Here is a 19,142-nt window from a genome sequence, read left to right as displayed (position 1 = left end):
AAAAAAAAAAAAAGGGAAAAGAAAAGCCAAAGAAGAAGAAGAAACACATACAGATGCAGAGACATACACATTCGCACACACAGGAAACCCATAAAGGCAAAAAAGAAAATTTAAAAACATAATAACATAATATATAAGCAAATGACAACATAAGATTTTAAAAAATACTACTGAATTTGTTTTATGTTGGCCACTACTGCTGGGTATTTTTATTTTTATTTTTAAAAACAAAACAAAACAAAAACTCTCTTTTTAAAGGTAGGAGTGTGTGTTCGTGCATGTGCGTACACACATATATATACCAACAGAAGTTAAAAGAGGGCATCATATCCCTTGGAGTTAGAGTTAGGCAGTTGTGAGATGTGGGTGCTAGGAACCAAACTCAAGTCCTCTAGAAAAGCAGCAAATGCTGAGGAGATCAGAGGCACTGGAGACCAAACTTACTACCATTATTTTGCTGAAGCTCAAATTGTCAAATATTCCTCTAAATATTTATGTTTATACCCATAGGTTAGTGATGTTTAGAGAACTTTCTTTTACACTGAGCAGCATTTAATGTAATCATCAGAGTGCTGAGAATGAGCAACCTCGAGTGCTCAGCCTATACCACCCCCACCCCTCAGGGGACAGCACAGACAACAGAGCAGAAATGATGTAAGAGCCAGAAGGCAGGGAGGAGCACTATACAATGATGCCTGCTGGATTTGACATGGTTCTCCTGTCAGTGTTTACCCGCTTCAGACCAAGCCAGTCAACATTCCAGCTCTGTGGAGATGGGGATTAGAGGCAGTTGGTGCCTGCTGGGAAATGGACTGCGAATATTCTTCAGGGGTGTGTGTGGTGCTCAGTAAGTAAAGTGCTGGCTGCACATGCAGAAGGACTGGAGTTGGACCCAGCCCTGGGGGAAGCTGGGCACAGACGTGTACACCTGTAACTCCAGCCCTGGAAGGGCAGACAGGAGACACAGGCAGATCCCTGGAGCTCCATGGCCAGCCAGTCTAGACAGAGATTCTGTCTCTAAACAAAACAAAGTGTACAGCCAAAGAGGAAGATGGCCCACACTGACTTCTGTCCTTTGCACGTGTGAGTGCACACACACACACACACACACACACACACACACTGTATAAATAAACACACATACACAAAGATGACAGACAGATAGAAATAGAGAGATAAAATAGAATTCCAAAAGTAGGGCTGCTGGGTCACGTTGTGATCCTACTGCTCTGGAGCTAGAAAGATCCAAGTTCAAGACCAGCCTGGGCTTTGGAGTCAGTTCAAAGCCACCCTAATGATATGATAAGACCTTGTCTCAAAAATAAGAAGTAAAAAGAACTTAGGATAGACACTTTTTAAAATTGTTTCAAAGGGGTGGCCATGGTTACTGCCTTCATGGATTTGGAGTGACAGGGACTGGTGTTTAACCCCTAAGTCTTGGTTTCTCCTAATAGCAACTCACTAACATCGCCACATGCTCTAAGAGCATCATCAGCGTCGGTGAAGTCTCAGGTTAACACTTTCCCCTTCTGCTCAGATAGGCCACTACGGAAAGAGCATCCTCCCAATACAGACAAGCCCAAAGCATTCTCTCTGAAGCATCCTGTGCTGGCATCCAAGATACCACAAAAACAATAAGCTGCTTATGCCTTTTTGTTTTAAAATATCACCCCTGCCCAACCCCAAGACGACTAACAAGATGCTAGCAGAGCCTCGGCTCACTACTGATCATAAAAACTAAGGAAAGAACGGAGAGAAGTGGTGGGAGATGACCCACCTGGCAGACTGGGCGGTCTTCTCTACCCTTCCTGTCAGGTCCCGCTCACAGTGAAAGACGATAGAAAAACAAACACACACAGATTTTGCTCCCCGGGAAGTGACAGAATCAGGCGTTCCTCTCAGCACCACTCTCATTTCCTTTTCAGTGGCCCTACTGTGCCACCTCCAGGGCCCCTTCTGGCTTACCAACATGAACGTTCTTGGATATGACAGGCAGAGGGTCAGTCTCCTGCTCTGGCTTGATGAGAATGGAGACAGCAGAGGACGCTGTGATCTCCCTGAGAAGGCTGCTCATGCCCTGTGTGGACTCCTTCAGCAAAGATGTCACATTCTGCGTTGACTCCTTTAGGAGGTCAGAGACAGTGGGAGCAAATTTGCTCTGCCCATTCAAATCCTTATTGTCAATGTTAATTGCAAAGAGTATGGAGTTCAGACCTGTCAAAAAAGTAGGGAAGGGACATTGCAGTACTTGCTGTCATGTGGTCACACCTACAGCAAAAAGACAGTCTACAAAGGACACAAGAGGACATGTACTCATCTTCAGCATCTAAAACAATTGGAACCTGTATTGGTAGATAGAAGTTCATGTGAACAGAGTCAGGAAGACAGCCAACAAGAGTCACCTAGGAGAAGCTGGTGGTGGGCGTTCTGGAGAGAGGCTTGCCTGGGCTGAGGCACAGAAAGCCACTTAGCAGCTCTGAGACCTTGGTTAAGCAGCTTGTCATCTCCCTGAGTTCTAGTTTCATGGTCTGTGCAATTGTGGCAAAGGTGACCCTCTCAGGATTTTGAGTCCTGGGGGCTTTCCCTACCAACACCTACCTCATCAAGAGCTCAGTGTGCACCCAACAAGTCATGACAGTTACTGTAGCCAAGACTGACACTGGCAATCTACAGCCTATAAAGAAAAACCACAGCCAAAGCCCGACTCTCTCATCTCTAAATGAGCCTAACATGGCTCTCGATGTGGGCTCAATGTCAGGTAATGTGATGTCTCAGGCCACAGTCACAGCCATCCAGGGCCTTGCTTCACACTGATAAACCACATACAAGGCCTTTCATCTTCTGTGGCTCTCTTAAAGCCCCAAAAAGGTTCCTGCAAAGCGAACAGTGTTCTCACCTCACAGAGTAAGAGAGAAGAGGTAACAGAGCTGACAGAATTCAGCTGACATGCAGGAAAACCATGGGTAAGGCAGTCAGCCAATCCCCAGTTCTTTACAGTTCACCTGCCAGGCCACAAGCCACACTCTTCAACCAAGTGCATCATCCGTACAGTGTCAGAGGCTAGATAAATTGGCCCAATGTAAAAAGCAACACAACAGTAAGAAAGCACAGAGCATCATGGCATCTGCTCCCAGGAGCTCTCGGCTCACCAAGCTTCTCAGGACTCATTACCCCTGGCCTCAACCAGGCTTACCAGCTGCCATGGTAGGGAGCATGCTGGACCTTTCTTCATCCATCACAAAAGACCAATCTTCATAGAATGTGCTGCAAAAGCAAAAAGAGACAGGACAGCTCTTAGAGAAAGATAGTTCTCAGCATCCATTCACTGGACAACAATGCATTGCCTGGGTCAGTCCCTAACAAGCACCACGCCTCATCTGTCACCCAGAAGAAGTTTGGCCTCTCTCTGCTCTGAAGCTTCTCACTAGAAACAAAGGTCTGCATGCACAGACCCTGACTTCCTTCTCAGTCCCCTGAGACCCTGAGCTTTAGACATCTGAAATAGACATGTGCAGATAGGATTATAAAGAAGCAAAGTTGAAGGGGACGGATGGACGGATGGACTTCATTCAACAAGGTACCCTGAGATAGACAGGAAGTTCAGGCTCACAACAGGGCTCACCTGATTGGCCAATGCAAGAAAAGATCATTTCAGAAGCAACTACAGAGCTTCAGGGCTCCATCAATGGGGTATGCACTTACAATAACAGCTGAACTACAAACCCATACTCCAAGTTAGTCATGGAAAAAGCGGGGAGGCTAAAGGGCTTCTGTGAATTTCAGGAGCAGCTGGGGATGGTCAGGGAAGCCTGCAGATACCTAAGGTAATCCAGACAATTAACAGTACAGCAAGGCTTAAAAGCAGATCTCCCAAGTCTAATCTCTTTTGTTAAAGATTTATTTATTTATTTTATGTATATGAGTACACACTGTAGCTGTAAAGATGGTTGTGAGCCTTCATGTGGTTGTTGGGAACTGAATTTGTTTTACACCCTCTGCTCAATCCGCTCACTCTGGCCCAAAGATTTATTTATTATTATACATAAGTACACTGTAGCTGTCTTCAGACATGCCAGAAGAGGGCGTCAGAGCTCATTACAGGTGGTTGTAAGCCACCATGTGGTTGCTAGGATTTGAACTCAGGACCTTCAGGAGAGCAGTCAGTGCTCTTACCCACTGAGCCATCTTGCCAGCACCACCCCCCCCTGTCTAATTTCTAATCACTTTATATGACTCTGTTAGGAAATAAACCACCAGACTCTTCAATGTCAGGTAACAAAACTGTAAGTGCAGCTTCAATAATGTCAGTTCGGTGCTGAGTGGCCTGCAGTGTAGCAAGAGATGGAGAAAAGTAGATGCTGACATAACTGAAGACAGGAGAGGGCATGTGGCAGGAAGATAACACACCTTGTCAGGCTAGCATTCTCATCACATTCAAGCCCACAGCGAACTGGATCAGCTGAAAAACTGAGCTAGCTTTAGTACATGTAAATCAATCTGAAGTATGTATGTGTGAGAGAGAATGTGTGTATGGTGTGTGTGTAAGAGAGAAAGAAAGTGTGTGAGAGTGTGTGTGAGAAAGTGTTTGTGTGAGAGAGAGTGTGTATGAGAGAGTGTGTGTGAGTGTTCATGAGAGTGTGTGTATGAGTATGTGTGAGAAAGAGAATGTGTATGAAAGAGTGTGTGTGAGTGTGTGTAGAAAAAGTATATGTGGGCCGGGCATGGTGGCACATGCCTTTAATTCCAGCACTCGGGAGGCAGAGGCAGGCGGATTTCTAAGTTCGAGGCCAGCCTGGTCTACAAAGTGAGTTCCAGGACAGCCAGGGATATACAGAGAAACCCTGTCTCAAGAAAAAAAAAGAAAAAAGAAAAAGAAAAAGAAAAAGTGTATGTGTGTGAGAGTGTGTGTGTATGTGTGGGAGAGAGAGTGTGTGGGAGTGTGAGAGTGTGTAAGTGTATTGAGAAAGTGTGTGTATAAGAGAATGTGTGGAGAGAGGATGTATGTGAGAAAGAGTGTGTGTATGTGAAAGAGAAATGTATGTAAGAGAGTGTGGTGAGAGAGAAGATTGTGAAAAGTATGTATATAACAGTCTGTGAGAGTGTGTGTCTGTGTGTGTAAGAGAGTATATGTATAAGAGTATTATGTGTGTGAGTGTGTGAGAAAGTGTGTGTGAGAGAATGTATGTAAGAGTGTGTGTTAGAGAAAGAATGTGAAAGAGTGTGTATGTGAGAGAGTATGTATGAAAGAGTGTGTGTGAGAGACAGAGTGTGTGAGAGAGAGTGTGTGTATGTATGAGAGAGCGTTATGTGTACAAGAGAGTATGTGTGAATATGTGTAAGAAAGTCTGTGAGTGTGTGGGGAGAGAGAATGTATGTAAGTATGTGTGAGAGAGAGAATGTGTGAGAGAGTGTATGTGAGAAAGAATGTGTGAGAGAATTTGTATGAGAGAGAATGTATGTGAAAGTGTGTGTCTCTGCCTCCTCATCACTGGGACATGCACCATTGTGCTGGTTCTTTTCATGTGGATTGTAGTTCTCTCTCCTTCCACCATAGGATACATGGGATCTGGGAGCTGAATCCTGAGTTACATGTCTATATGGCCAGCAAGATCCATCTCAGTGACCCTGGTGTTTTTCAGGGCAATCCTAGAGCCCCCACAGGATCACTGGTAGATTTACATCACAGGGCAATGGGGGCAGCACAGGATGGAGCCTCTGTCCAGCATGAGTCAGATTTCCAGTAAAGAAAAAAGTAAAGCTGAGAAGAAGCTGTTGGGAGAGGGGCACAGGGGTTACTACAGAAGCAGAAAGGGAGACCTGAGCCTGCAGACACCTGGCAGGATTGAATCAAGGGTTTGTGGCAACGCTGGGAAGCCAGCTTACTGCATTAACAGAATCTAAGTGTCAAGTCTAGGCCTTGCTAACATGGAAGTTACTCAAGGCTCCAGAGAGGACTGATCATAGCTCCTTGGGTCATCAGGTGACATAAACTGTCTAGTCTACCATCCTCACAGGCAGGTAACAACATGAAGAAATAAAAGTGGCCCATGAGGTGTCTCAAGTACTGCTTACTATAACACAAGTTGACCTGAGTAAACTTTATGCTTAAGGAAAAAAAAAATGTAGCACATGATAAAATAAATAAATAATTAAAAGTGTTTAATAAAAACAAAGCACATCTCCCCTGATGTCTCATAGTCTGAGCAGGCCTGGTCATACAGGCCTTTAATTCCAGCACTAGAGAAACAGGCCAGCCTGGGCTATAACAGGGATTTCCAGGCTAGCCTGGACTACATGTGAGAACTTGCCTCAAAATAAACAAAAGAATAAACAAAGTTTCCACATCTTTTGGTCAGTTTGGGGTTGAGTACACTAAAGAATCCCAAATTTTGCAGCCAACCATTGGACAGAGCACGAGGTCCCCAATAGAAGAGTTAGAGAAAGGACTGAAGGAGTTGAAGGGGTTTGCAACCCCATAGGAAGAACAATATCAACCAATCAGACCCTCCAGAGCTCCCAGGGGCTAAACCACCAACCAAAGAGTACACATGGCTCCAACTGCATATGTAGCAGAGGATGGCCTTGTCATGCATCAATGGGAGGAGAGGTCCTTGATCCTATGAAGGCTCAATAGATGCCCCAGTGTAGGGGAATCGAGAGGGAGGAGGTGGGAGTGGGTGGATGGGTGGAGGAACACCCTCATAGGAGCAGAAGGAGGGTGGATGGGACAGGGGGTTTCTGGGAAGGGGGGAAACCAGAAAGGGGATAACATTTGAAATGTAAATTAGGGGCTGGTGAGATGGCTCAGTGGGTAAGAGCACCCGACTGCTCTTCCGAAGGTCCAGAGTTCAAATCCCAGCAACCACATGGTGGCTCACAACCATCCGTAACGAGATCTGGCGCCCTCTTCTGGAGTGTCTGAAGACAGCTACAGTGTACTTACATATAATAAATAAATAAATCTTTAAAAAAAAAAAAAGAAATGTAAATTTTAAAAAAAAGAGGTTAAAAAAAAGAATCTCAAATTAAAACTGCGTCACAGAGCAAGGAGCAGACTGTGCCCTAAGGCAATAGCTGTCTGCATCCAAGCCTTGAGCAGAACAAGTACTGATGTAGTGCTGGCTACAGGTGCCACACCGGTTCCTTCTAATCCTTTGTCCTCCTACAGGGGTGGGGCTAGCAGGGCTGCAGTGTGGAAGTCCCTTCTCCCCTGGCTGGGAGACTAGGGCCACCCTGCTGGGTACCTGAGCCTGGCACGGTCAGCCAGCAGCATGTGCAGGTAGCGCTCGAGGGAGTGCTCATTTAGGGCGCAGCGCAGCCAGGCCCGGCCTCGGCCAGCGTCGGAGGTGATGTGGTGCAGGGAGTAGAAGCGCTGCAGCTCGTGCTTATTGAGGACCTCCTTCACGTAGACCCAGAACACGGGCTCTGGGGAGAGAATGAGCAGTGGGTCACCGACCGCAAGCTGCTGTTTTCACAGCAATGGTCACCAGGTAACTTTATGGGTATAAACGGCATTACTTCCTTAGCACAGACAACGTAGAACAAAGCAATAATCAGAACCTCCACCCAGAGACCACCATTCTTTCTTTCTTTTTTTTTTTAATGAAATCAGAATAGAATAGTTACTCTAAAGAAAAACTAAAAAGCTTTCAAATAAAGGCCATTATTGAACCAACATGAAGAGCACAACTTGAACTTGACTTCATTCATCTTTTAAAGCTGTTCTCTAAATAACTTCAGGTCTAAGCATTGAATTTCAGTACTGTGAATATTCCTTGGATTGAAGTTTGGCAATAATGCAGTCCAACTGTCTCTTTGCTTCACACTGTGGGAAACTGCTCATGTCATAATATGGGGGGGGCAATTTTCACCAACCATTCTTTGTTGTCAGCACAAACTCATTATAAAGCCCCCATTCAGGCTCCTGATCAAGCACAGGAGAGGGATGCAACTGGACCACCTGGTTATCTTCTGTCACAGTTAAGCAATGCCCTGTTCGTTCTAAATGAGCCACCTACATAAAATACTCAGTAACCAAAGCTTTTCTTATATCAATATAATAGTCCCTGCTTGTGAAATCAGGTTTTTTGTTTGTTTGTTTGTTTGTTTGTTTGTTTGTTTTGGTTTATATATATGAATGTGTAGGTATTTGGAGACCCAGCCACCCTTCCAGGTTTTTGAACTTTTATTTTGTGTGTGTGTATCTACCACATGTGTGCAAACACAAGAGGACAACTTGCAGGAGGAAGTTTTCTCCTTCCAATATGTGGGTTCCAAAAACCGACCTTGTCAGGCTTGGTAACCGGAGCCCTCAGCGAACTGTTGCATTGACTTTATGTTTCACAACAAACTTCTCAGGAAGAAAGAGAAAGTACAGATCACTCCCAGCCCTCAAAACCTCTTGGAACTATACAACCACCCAGAAGAGGCTCCGGACCCTTCCCTGCCTCTCTGCTCTTTCCTACAAACTGAACCACCCTGTCTAGAAAGGGGCGAGACTCTGAAGACTTACAAGGATTAGGAAGCTCATGAAACTTACAAGATTCACAGGGACCCATCCAAAGTGATCAAGGCAGCCAGCACCGGCAAGGAGCGGAGACTCTGGTGGAGCTGCTGCCTGAGGGTTGCGCAGTAAGCCCCAGGGATGCAGCTTTGTTGAGTCATCACCCATGTGGAGTGGCTTTCTATGGTACAGCTTCCCCTGAGCCAGCCATGCTTCCATGAGTAACCCCCAAAAACTCAATCAAACTTATCAAACTAGACTCAGGAAGAGGTTTGTTTTTTTTTTTTGGGGGGGGGGCGGGGGGAGCTGTCATCATTTCCCTATCTGCTATGCAAGAGATTTGTTCATGTCCAAGAAAAGTTACAATCAAACACCATCACAGAGGGGACTCTGGGGAGCACAGTAACTCTTCACAGTTACCCTTCCAGTAACTCTCACATTCTGCTCAAAAAGCTGCAGTGACCTCCCTCTGGCCTTGAATACCAGGAGCACTTTACTGTAAAGCCTGTTTTCACCTTCCAGTTTGCAAATTGCTTACCGAGAGGATCCTCTTCAAGCCTGTGAGCAATGCCACTGATGATAACAATTATCCCAGCAGGGCTCCACTCCAGAATTAATGTGGTCTATTTAAAGTACAGCTCACCTGCCTCTTAATGCAAGCAGTGCCTATAATTTAATTTTGAAATCTATAGTGATCTGTTTTGAAACGTGGGGAAAGTTCCAGAAGCATGTCAGAGCACCCAAAGGTAACTGCCAGCAAGAACAGAGCCAGGAAGGGGGTGCTCACGTGAGCTGTCGGGAGACCCTGTTTGTAGCTGACTAACAGAACCAGCTTTTGGCAGTTTCTAACAAGCCTTGGCTTTCACTGGCAATGCCAAAAATTCATACCTTGCACGGGTCGGTGGGTAAAGTGCTTCGTGAACAATAGGAAGACTTGAGTTCAGATCTCCAGCACCCATGTAAAAAAGCCAGGTGCAGCTGGGCATGGTGGTACAAGCCTTTAACCCCAGTACTTAGAAGGTAGACGTAGGTGGATCGCTGTGAGTCAAAACTAACCTGGTCTCTACATAAAGTTCAGGCCTGCCAGAGCTCCACAAGACATTGACTTAACACCTTGTACAACGGTGCACATGTAATCCCAGGTCTGGGAAATCAGAGACAGGAGGATCCTATAGAAATTTAAAGAGGTGCAACTGAGCAAAGTAAAGCATTGTACAAAATTAAGCAATGTATCACCCAACTCTAAGGACCTGGCTCCTTGCAAACAAGGAGCCAGGGCATCTTTGTCTCAGATGATTAGACAGGCTAGGTATTGGCTCCAAGGCTCTGAATGACCAAAGTCTTAACTTTATCTAAGGTCAGTCACACCTCTGGGCTTCACAGTCACAAACAGAAGATGAAGAAAGACTCGGATAAAGCCAGCTGTCACTCTTTTATCAGGCAAGGATAAGCAACCCCAGAAAGCCACGAGGAAGCAGAAGTGGAGAGAAGATCAGTGGGGCTGCTTCACCTTTCCTGGGGTATGTGGAAAAGAGTGCATACCACAGTGCAAACTCAGGGGAACACATCTGATACTAGGAACCAGCACACAGCCAAACAGCCATCCACGCTGAGACAGGGGCAATCCACACTGCTCTCCAGCCTAAGAGCTGGGGGGAAACTGCTGCTCAAGCCCGGGATGGGCCCAAGCAATGAGCAGGTGGTCAGCAGGCAGGGCTCCCAAGAAGGGAACCACAGCTTTGTCACCCCACCATCTTCCAGGTAGCCACAAGGCTATTTCTAGAGCAGAGGGTCTGTGGTTTAAATATGAAACACAAATAGTAAAAATCTGTCTATTGAGCCCATCAACCTGATCCCTTTTTGTTTTTATGAATCCATGAAATGTACATACAAGAAAATTCACCATTTTAACCATTTTTAATTTTTATTACATTTTGTTATACATGTCTGTCTGTCTGTCTCTCTCTCTCTCTCTCTGTGTCTGTGTGTGTGTGTGTGTGTGTGTGTGTGTGTGTGTGTCTGTGTGTGTCTGTGTGTGTGTGTGTGTGTGTGCGTGCGTGTGTGTTTTAAGAGGACAACTTAACTTTTAAAAGAGTCCATTGTCAGCCAAGCGTAGTGATATACACCTTTAATCTCAACACTTGGTAGGCAAAGACAGGCAGATAGATCTCTGAGAGTTCAAGGCCAGCTTGTTCTACAGAGCGAGTTCCAGGACAGCCAGAGCTACAAAGAGAAACTTTGTCTCAAAAACTCAACCAAGCAAAACAAAGTCAGTTCTCTTCTTCCACACTGTGAATCCCAGGAATCAAACACAGGTCAAGGCTTGCACAGCAGGCAGTGTTAGCGTCTGAGCCATCTCACCAGCCCCTGACCTACAATCTTTCTGCCTGAACATCTGCAATGCTTCATCCCTGGCATCTGCCACCACACCCAACTCTTCACTCCTTTCATGGCTATGAAAAGAGTGGGGATATGTTGAACAGTATAGGAAGTGTGTGTGTGTGTGTGTGTGTGTGTGTGTGTGTGTGTGTGTGAGATTTTTGGCATGTGCAATATGTAAGTGGTACATGTGTGTTGTATATGAACACATAGGTGTGGTATATGTACACAGAAAGAGGCCAGAGGAGGACACAGAGTGTCCTGCTCCATCACGCTCTACCACAGTCCTTTGAGACAAGTCTCTCTCTGAACCTGAAGCAAGGCTGGTAGCCAGCACCAAGCCTCAGCAGTGCTTGGTTTCTGCCCAACACAGTACTAGCATGACAGGCACATGCACAGCCACACCCAACGTTTTACACAGGGAGACGATAGAGATTTGAACTCAGATTCTCAAGTTTGCACAGCAAGCACTCTGACCCACCAAACCATCTCTCTAGCCCCAGAAAGCAGGGCTTCGAAAGCTTGTGACTTGTTTTCTTTTAGATGTGTACTTGATCTCTGAAGAGACTACGCATCCTGACATGAGTAAAGGACCCAAGGAACTTCCAAGATGGTAATCTCCTCAAAAGTCGACAAGTCAGGTATCAAATATGAGCCTTCATGAAACATCAAAATACCTTTAAAACAGCCAGCAGTTACAGCATCCCCAAGAAACATTAGTCTAACTATACCAGACTGCTTCTCAGTACAGGGATTGAACCAGGAACATGCTAGGGAAGCACCATGCCACTGAGGTATTCTCCTCTTTACAGAGGCAGGATATCATTTGAACTAGCAATTCTCCTGCGTCAGCACCCAGAACTTAACATAGTGAAACCCACTCATGCACTCATTCCCCTTGCATTGGCATTGACCCTATGCTACCTAGATGTCAAGGCCCCTCCCTGGGGCCCCATGGACATCTTCACAGTCTAGGACCCATGGGTGAGGAACAGCACCCAAATAGCTCTCCCAGTAAGGCCAACCATGAGGTTAGGATAGATGGCTCAGCGGTTAAGAGCACTGACTATTCTTCCAGTAGATCTGAGTTCAATTTCCAGCAACCACATGGTGGCTTACAACAATCTGTAAAGGGGTCCGATGCCCTCTTCTGATGTGTCTATAGACAGAGGCAGTGTACTCACATATATAAAATAAATAAATATATCATTAAAAAAATAAGGCCAGCCATTCTTTACCATTGCTAACCACTTCTGTTAGTAACCTGGACACAGTTCGGTATTCTCTCCACGTGGTCAGCAGACATCCTTCCGAGGCCTCTTTCACCAGAAGCAGATTTGCAAGTTCATAACAATAACAACGAAACCCCAAGAAGGAACTGAAAGCACCGCATGGAGAGAAAAGACACACAGAGCGGACTTCCCCATTCAACCAAGAGGAAGGCCAGGCTTTCCTGGCACATGCACCTTCTTCAGAAGCCAGTGTTCTATAGAAATTAAATCATTGCCCAAGGGGACTCAGAATCAAAACGTAAACTCTGCTTTGAGTTAAGTGCAATGGACCATTTTCAAAAATCCCCACCAAGGCTCAAGAAGTCAGTATCTTACTGAAAGATGGGGAAAGAAAGCTGGGGTTAGCTTCCCAGGGAAAGTAGTACTTTGACAGAAGTCATGATTCTGACACAGTCCTGGGTCACCTCTATGATGTACAGACTCTAAGCTACAGCAGTAAGTAAGCCCAGATCTGGCCACTTCCCTTCCAGGAAAAGCAACAGGCTGGAGAGCAGGCCATGCATACTATCTGGAGTCCTTACAGAGGTCGGGTTCAGGACTGCTGAGACACAGTCAGGGTGAACTGAGTAGGGAGGTCAAGGAAAGATGCGAGGAATTTCTAAGGCGTATCTATTAAAACCACAGTGTGCTAGCACATCGTGTTCATTTGGAGATAGTAGGTCGTGCCCTGTTGGGAATTGGTTCTAAAGCTTTGTCTTAATTTGGCTCCCAAAAGCTGCGCTGCCAGACCTGAGGACCCCTGCCTCCAGCTAGCTTCGATTGGTAATAAAGGATTGACTGACATACAGCCAATGGCTGGGCAGGAAGATGGAGGCAGGACCCTTAGATTGCATGGGCAAGGGAGAGAGGAGAAGAGGAGAAGAACAAGAGACTGGCCATGACTCGGAGGCAGAGGGATCAGATTTAAGAGCTATAAGAGAAAAATCATCCAGCAATGTAGGTGGAAAGGGAAAGTGGCCCATGGGGGTTGGGGGAGGGGGCTGCCCAGAAGATAACAGGGCAGGAAAGATAAAATATACATTTAGAAGGTGTTAAGACAGGAATCCCAGAGTGGAATTCGGGGAAGTTTTGAAGTGTCCAACCATTGAGCTAGTTGAGGCATATCAAAATCAGCTGGCGCAAGTCCATGCCCGTGTGCGTGAACATGTGTGTCTTTCATTCGAGAACCCAGAGCTCTTGGGCTGGTGCAGCCCATGAGCAACCCTGCCAGGAGCCAGAGTGGTTTAATTAATTCACTGTTATGGCTATGAGTTTTTGTGGTTTTTTTTTAAGCCAAAGAAAATGATGTGGAGACATGATGAAGTAAGATGGTGACCTGATAAGAAGAGAGGCAAGAACGAGGAGTACTCTCTCACTGAGGTGGTGCTGATGGTGATCAAGAGCCACTACAGAAAGGCTCTGAGCTGAGCATCTGATGATGAGGGGCTCCTGAAGCCACTGCACTGCTGAGTGGGCAGCAAAGCGAGGCAGCACTGAGAACAACGTGTTAAACACAAGGCCAGAGACTGCAGACCAGCTTGCTGCCAGGCCTGACAGCTGGAGCTCCAGCCTTGGACCCCAGGCGGAGGAAGGCGTACACACACACACACACACACACTCACACATACACTCACACACATTCACACACACACTCATATACTCACACACACACACATACAGTCTCACATACATTCACATACACTCATATACTCACTCACACACATATACATACACACTCACACTCATACACTCACTCACACTCACATATACTCACACACACACATTCACACATATGCACACACTAATTAAGTAATTTTTTTATTTTAAAAAAGGTCAGTGAGGGCTGGTGAGATGGCTCAGTGGGTAAGAGCACCCGACTGCTCTACCAAAGGTCCGAAGTTCAAATCCCAGCAACCACATGGTGGCTCACAACCATCCGTAATGAGATCTGACTCCCTCTTCTGGAGTGTCTGAAGACAGCTACAGTGTACTTACATATAATAAAAATAAATAAATCTTTAAAAAAAAAAAAAAAAAAGGTCAGTGAGATGGGAGATGGCACCACAGGTAAAAGCACTTGCCACTTAAGCCTGATGACCTGAGTTTGACCCCCCAGGACCTATGTGGTAAAAGGAGAAAACTCACCCACAAGCTGCCCTTTGACCTCCACATGCACAATGGTGTATGCATACAGCATGCACATAATAAATAAAATAAAATTTTATATTAAACATAAGATTACCAGGACACCCAGCCATTCCACTTCTGGGTAAATATTAAAAGAACTAAAAGCAAAAAAAAGCACAAATATTTATTTTCCCACGGTCATAGCAACATTACAACAGTCAACAAGAAACCCAAGTGCTGATCAGGTAAAAGAAAATATGATCATCTATATACTAGAATATTACTCAGCCTTAAAAGGGGGAGATGACATTGTAGGGTGGGTGAACTGGAAGACACTGTGGTAAATGAAGCCAGATACAAAAGAGTACCGTGCACATTTCACTTACATGAAGTGCCTACGGGAGTCAAATGCCCTAAGACAGAGGAGAATGCTGGCAATGGCTGCTAGGGGCTGGGGGTTGGAGGCCAGAACTTAGAATTAGCATTTTAATGAGTACATCGTTTCAGTTTAGGAGTATCAACATGGTATGGAAGTATTTAATGCCACTGAACTATAGACTCCTTTTTTTAGACTTATTTCCAGTGTGTTACTGGTTTGCCTCCACGTGCCCATGGAAGCCAGAAGAGATGTCTAATCCCCTGGAGCTGGAGTTACAGATTGTGAGCCACCATGCAGGTGCTAAGAATCAATCTGGGTCCTCTGTGAGAGCAACAAGCATTCTACACCACTGAGCTGCATCTCCAGCCCCAAGTTGCAGACATCCAATGGTTAAGATAATTTATTTTATTATACCTATTTTACCTGAATTGTGTATTTTGTATGCACATGTGTGAGTGCACTCCCTTGGGTGTGCACCTGTGGAAGCCAGTAGTAAGCATTAGGAATCTTCCTCGACTGCTCTGCACCCTCTATTATGTGTTCGTGTACAATGTGGGGCATCCCTGAGAGGCGTGGACGCCAGAGGACAACTTACAGGAGTCGCTTCTCTCTTTGTAAGGAGTCACTGTTACATAAGACTAATGCCAGCTTATGAGGCCTGGACAGCTGAGCCAACTCGTAGGCCTTTCACCTTATTTTCTGAGACAAAGTCTTTCTTTCACTGAGCTCAGATTCACCGTTTCCACTAGATTGACTTGGCGAGCTAGCCTGTAGGATCTGCCTGTTCCACCTCCTCCATGCTGGGGTCTTGTTTGTGGATGCTCAGATCTGAACTCAGGTCTTCCTGCTCGTGCAGCAAGCACCTCACCCACTCAAACTCCATGCCAGCCCTCAGTTTTCACAAAGTTACATAGGAGCGAGAGCTTAGGCTTCAGAGTGTTCTACTTTTCCTGATGCTATGATAAAATGCCCTGACGTTTTGATTTTGACACAGTCCTCAGTGTGACAAACTTAGGGAGGCAAGGTTTACTGTGGCTCACAGCTCGGGTCACTCTGCATCCATCAGGACTAGGGTAGAAGCAGGGGTGCTGCTTCCCTCAGTCACCTCCTTTTCACTGTCTATACCCAAGCTCTTAGGAAGGTGCTCTGCACAGTGGGATGGGTGTCTCTCTCATCTAACATCAGCAAGACAATCCCCGAGGCGTGCCCAGAGGCTCATCGCCAGGTGACTCAGGCCCTGCCAAGCTCATCATCTGCAGGAACCATCAGAAATTTAGGGAAGGACTGGGGGATGGAAAGAAGATAATAAGACAGGAAAAACATTTTCACCATAACAAAATAGCTGCCTAAACAAGACCCAAGAGCAGCAACACTAACAAGCACAGTACATCAGAAAAGGAAAGTATCAATACCAAGATCTACAGGCTGCTAACCACTGCGGAGAGCCACTCTCCCCAGGGACAAGCCCCTAAGTGGTTATATACCAAGTGGTCAACCCTGAAATCATATACATACAAGCAACACTACACAGACTCAGTGGATTATACTTATATACGTGTGCGAGTGTGTGTGTGTGTGTAACAGTAATAATAATTAAACAAGAAGAGGACATAAATTTGAGAGGAAGAATGGAGAAGGACATGGAAGAGGTTGGAGGAAAGAGAAGGGGAAATGATGTATTCCTCGTCATAGCTTTAAAGGTTCTGAACCCTACAAGCTAGTCTCAGGAAGTATGTAACTGTGACTGTATGTTAGTTACACGCTAGTCTCAGGAAGTATGTAACTGTAACTGTATGTTAGTTACACGCTAGTCTCAGGAAGTATGTAACTGTATGTTAGTTACACTTTACAGGATAAAAAAGGTAGGGAAAGTAGTTCCAAACCTAAAGAATGTCAGGACATTAGAAGTCAGAAATACACTCAAAATACAGATAAGGGTATATTCTTATTTAACATACAAAGCCTAAGTTCAAATGTCAGCACACACAAACCAAACCAAAGCAAAACAAAAACTGCACAATTTTAAAAGTGAAGGATTCAAGCACTTTTATTGGTAGGCCATCAAAAGCTACTGTGTGGTAGCAAAGACCCATTCCTCACTGTGCCCAGCACTCACTTCCACGCTGAACCATGGGAAAGACTCAGGCCCCAAGGCAGGAGCAGCAGCAGGAGGGGAGTTTGCAGGGGTCCGGCCTGGTCTTTGTGGAGTGCAAGGGCTGCAGTGTGCTACCTGCCAGCCGCAGAGCAGGAGCCTGGGAGCGGGTGCAGAGCAAAGAGACAGGTGACGCTGGTACAGGCAAGGAGTCTGCATCTGTCCAGACCAACACTAATAACCCTTTATGTCCAGGGAGCCGGAGACTATGTGGGAATGCTGAGAAGATCCTCCAAGCTACATCATATGCAGAATGCACTGGAAGCATCTAGGAGACCGCGGAGAAGGACAGTCATGCGATCGCAAGGAACTCAGGACAGTAAGGACTCTGGCCTGTGGGTTTTGATGGGACTGCAGTACATCTAAAAAGAGCTACTCCAGAGAAGAGCTCGAAACCGTTATCTGTGCCTGAGAAAACATTGCCAGAAGATCAGGCACATAGACAGCAATTTTCTCCAAAAGCCCAAACTGAGTCAGGTTATGGCCCATGTCCAAAATCCCAACATTTCCAGAGGCAGAGGAAACAAGGCCAGCCTTTGGTACATGGAGCCTGAGAATTGCCAAGGCTACCCTGCAACACCTGGTCTCAGAGAGAGAAAAACAGAACTGAAGCAAAACAGATGTGTAGAAATATGTGGGGCAATAAATCTTATTAAGACTGACAAAATGGAGTGTGTAGGTATGGGAACGATGCACCAAGAAACAGAATCAGAAAGTGTGTCCAGCTGTCGTGCTGCAGGAGCAGGACAAGGCAGGGCTTCAACGGCTGGCTTCAAGACTACGAGGTCCTTGACACGGGAGGCGACCATTCTGAAGGATTACACTTTAACAGGTAGTTTAGTCAGCAACAGTGTCTGCAGCATGTCTGACTGTGTGTGTCACCCTGTTGTGACCTGCTACCACACAAAGCAACCATTAGTACTGAAAAAGACATCAAAGCCCAAGGATAAGCACAAACAGCAAACAGCAAAGCTGCCGGGGGCGGGCAGACTCAGAGCTCCTCCCGGCCTGGAGCTAAGAGAATGAGCTAGTGCAACCCATTCATTACAGGCAAGGCTTTTGCAACTTTCCGGGACACTTTTAATTAATTTTTATTTTGTTCAAAAATCCATCACTTCCAACTCCACACTTCAGAGTTAATCATGTGCCTGAACACCTGGTCACCAGCTATGGCACTGTTCTGAGAGGCTATGGAGCCCGTCAGGCACAGGACCCAGCAGATGGACACAGAGGCTGCAAAGATGTGAGCTCTTGCTGCTATGACAGACTGAGAGACACTCTAAAGCATGAGCCAAAATAATTACACTCTCTTCAGGTGCTTCCTTCAGGCATTCTGTCATAGCAACGAGAAAGGAACTACTATCCTGATACGACAGACCTAAGAAACCAAGCAAGACGGTGCCACTCACTAAGAATAGCTTTTCTGAAGAGACTGTATTTTCTGCTAGGAGCCAAAGACCCAAGAATAAGTATAATCACATGGTGTCTTGCCTTCACAAAGCTTACTATCTCAAAGGGAACAGGGACAACAGGCAACTAAATAAGGCACTGTAAGATAAGTAAGATCTCCTGTCCTTTCTTCTAGAAGACACAGATAGAATGTTCTTGTCTGCAAAGGGCCAACAGGTAAACACTTTACACATTATGTGCCATGAGGTCTCTGTAGTAACTGATATAAACAGTTGTGTTCCAATAAAACTTTATTTACAAAGCTGCTCTCCACCCTAAGTGGCCACAGTTGCTTCATATACGCTGTTTAACTTGCTCCTGAATTCGGAGTCATGATCACCAGGAGGCCCTCTTTCTGGAACAACATGTCATCAAAAATAATCAATGTCAGAACTTCAAAATCGTGTCTCAGAGACCTGAGCAGGAATCCTAGATCTGCTACTTGCTGGCTGTCTTAATTTCTACTGAGTTCTACTGCTGTCATAGAACACCAGGACCAACAGCAACTCGGGGAAGGGAGGGTTTATTTGGCTCATGGTCCACTGAAAGAAGTCAGGACAGGAACTCCAGCAGAGTCAATGGAGGACTGAAGCTTTCTGGCTTGCTCTCCAAATCTTGCTCAGCCTGTTTTCTTAGACCACCGAGGACCCATCCAGGGATGGCACTGCCCACATAGGGCTGGGCCCCTGCTCACATCACTCATTGTGGCCTCCCTTCCCCCCAGCCTGGAACCTGCCTGCTCAAGGGTGGAGCTACCGGCTCATTCGTCCTGCCACGCCCACTGCTGGAACCTGCCTTTGCTGCCTGGAGGCACACACGTGTTCGTCCTGCTACTGGACCCTGAGTTACTTGGCGGGAAATTGGGTTCCCTCCCCCTTCCTT

The 19,142-nt window shown here is 45.9% G+C and overlaps 1 protein-coding gene across 2 annotated transcripts in view; it reads right to left on the bottom strand.

Annotated features, from left to right (window-relative positions):
- The window catches only part of Snx29 (sorting nexin 29), a 419,167-nt gene that overhangs the window by 350,690 nt on the left and 49,335 nt on the right, over positions 1-19,142 (bottom strand). For both annotated transcript variants that reach the window (XM_021185334.2, XM_029470597.1), the window contains exons 5-7: positions 7,245-7,425; positions 3,194-3,264; positions 1,966-2,214 (exon numbers count right to left, since the gene is read on the bottom strand). In XM_021185334.2, coding sequence (XP_021040993.1) covers positions 1,966-2,214; positions 3,194-3,264; positions 7,245-7,425 — 501 coding nt within the window. The remainder of the gene's footprint in view (positions 1-1,965; positions 2,215-3,193; positions 3,265-7,244; positions 7,426-19,142) is intronic.

The sequence above is a fragment of the Mus caroli genome, chromosome 16 (genome assembly GCF_900094665.2).
Source record: "Mus caroli chromosome 16, CAROLI_EIJ_v1.1, whole genome shotgun sequence".
NCBI classification, from domain to species: Eukaryota; Metazoa; Chordata; class Mammalia; order Rodentia; family Muridae; genus Mus; species Mus caroli.
The sequence above is the reverse complement of the archived record's forward strand: the minus strand, read 5'-3'. Positions and strand labels throughout refer to the sequence as shown.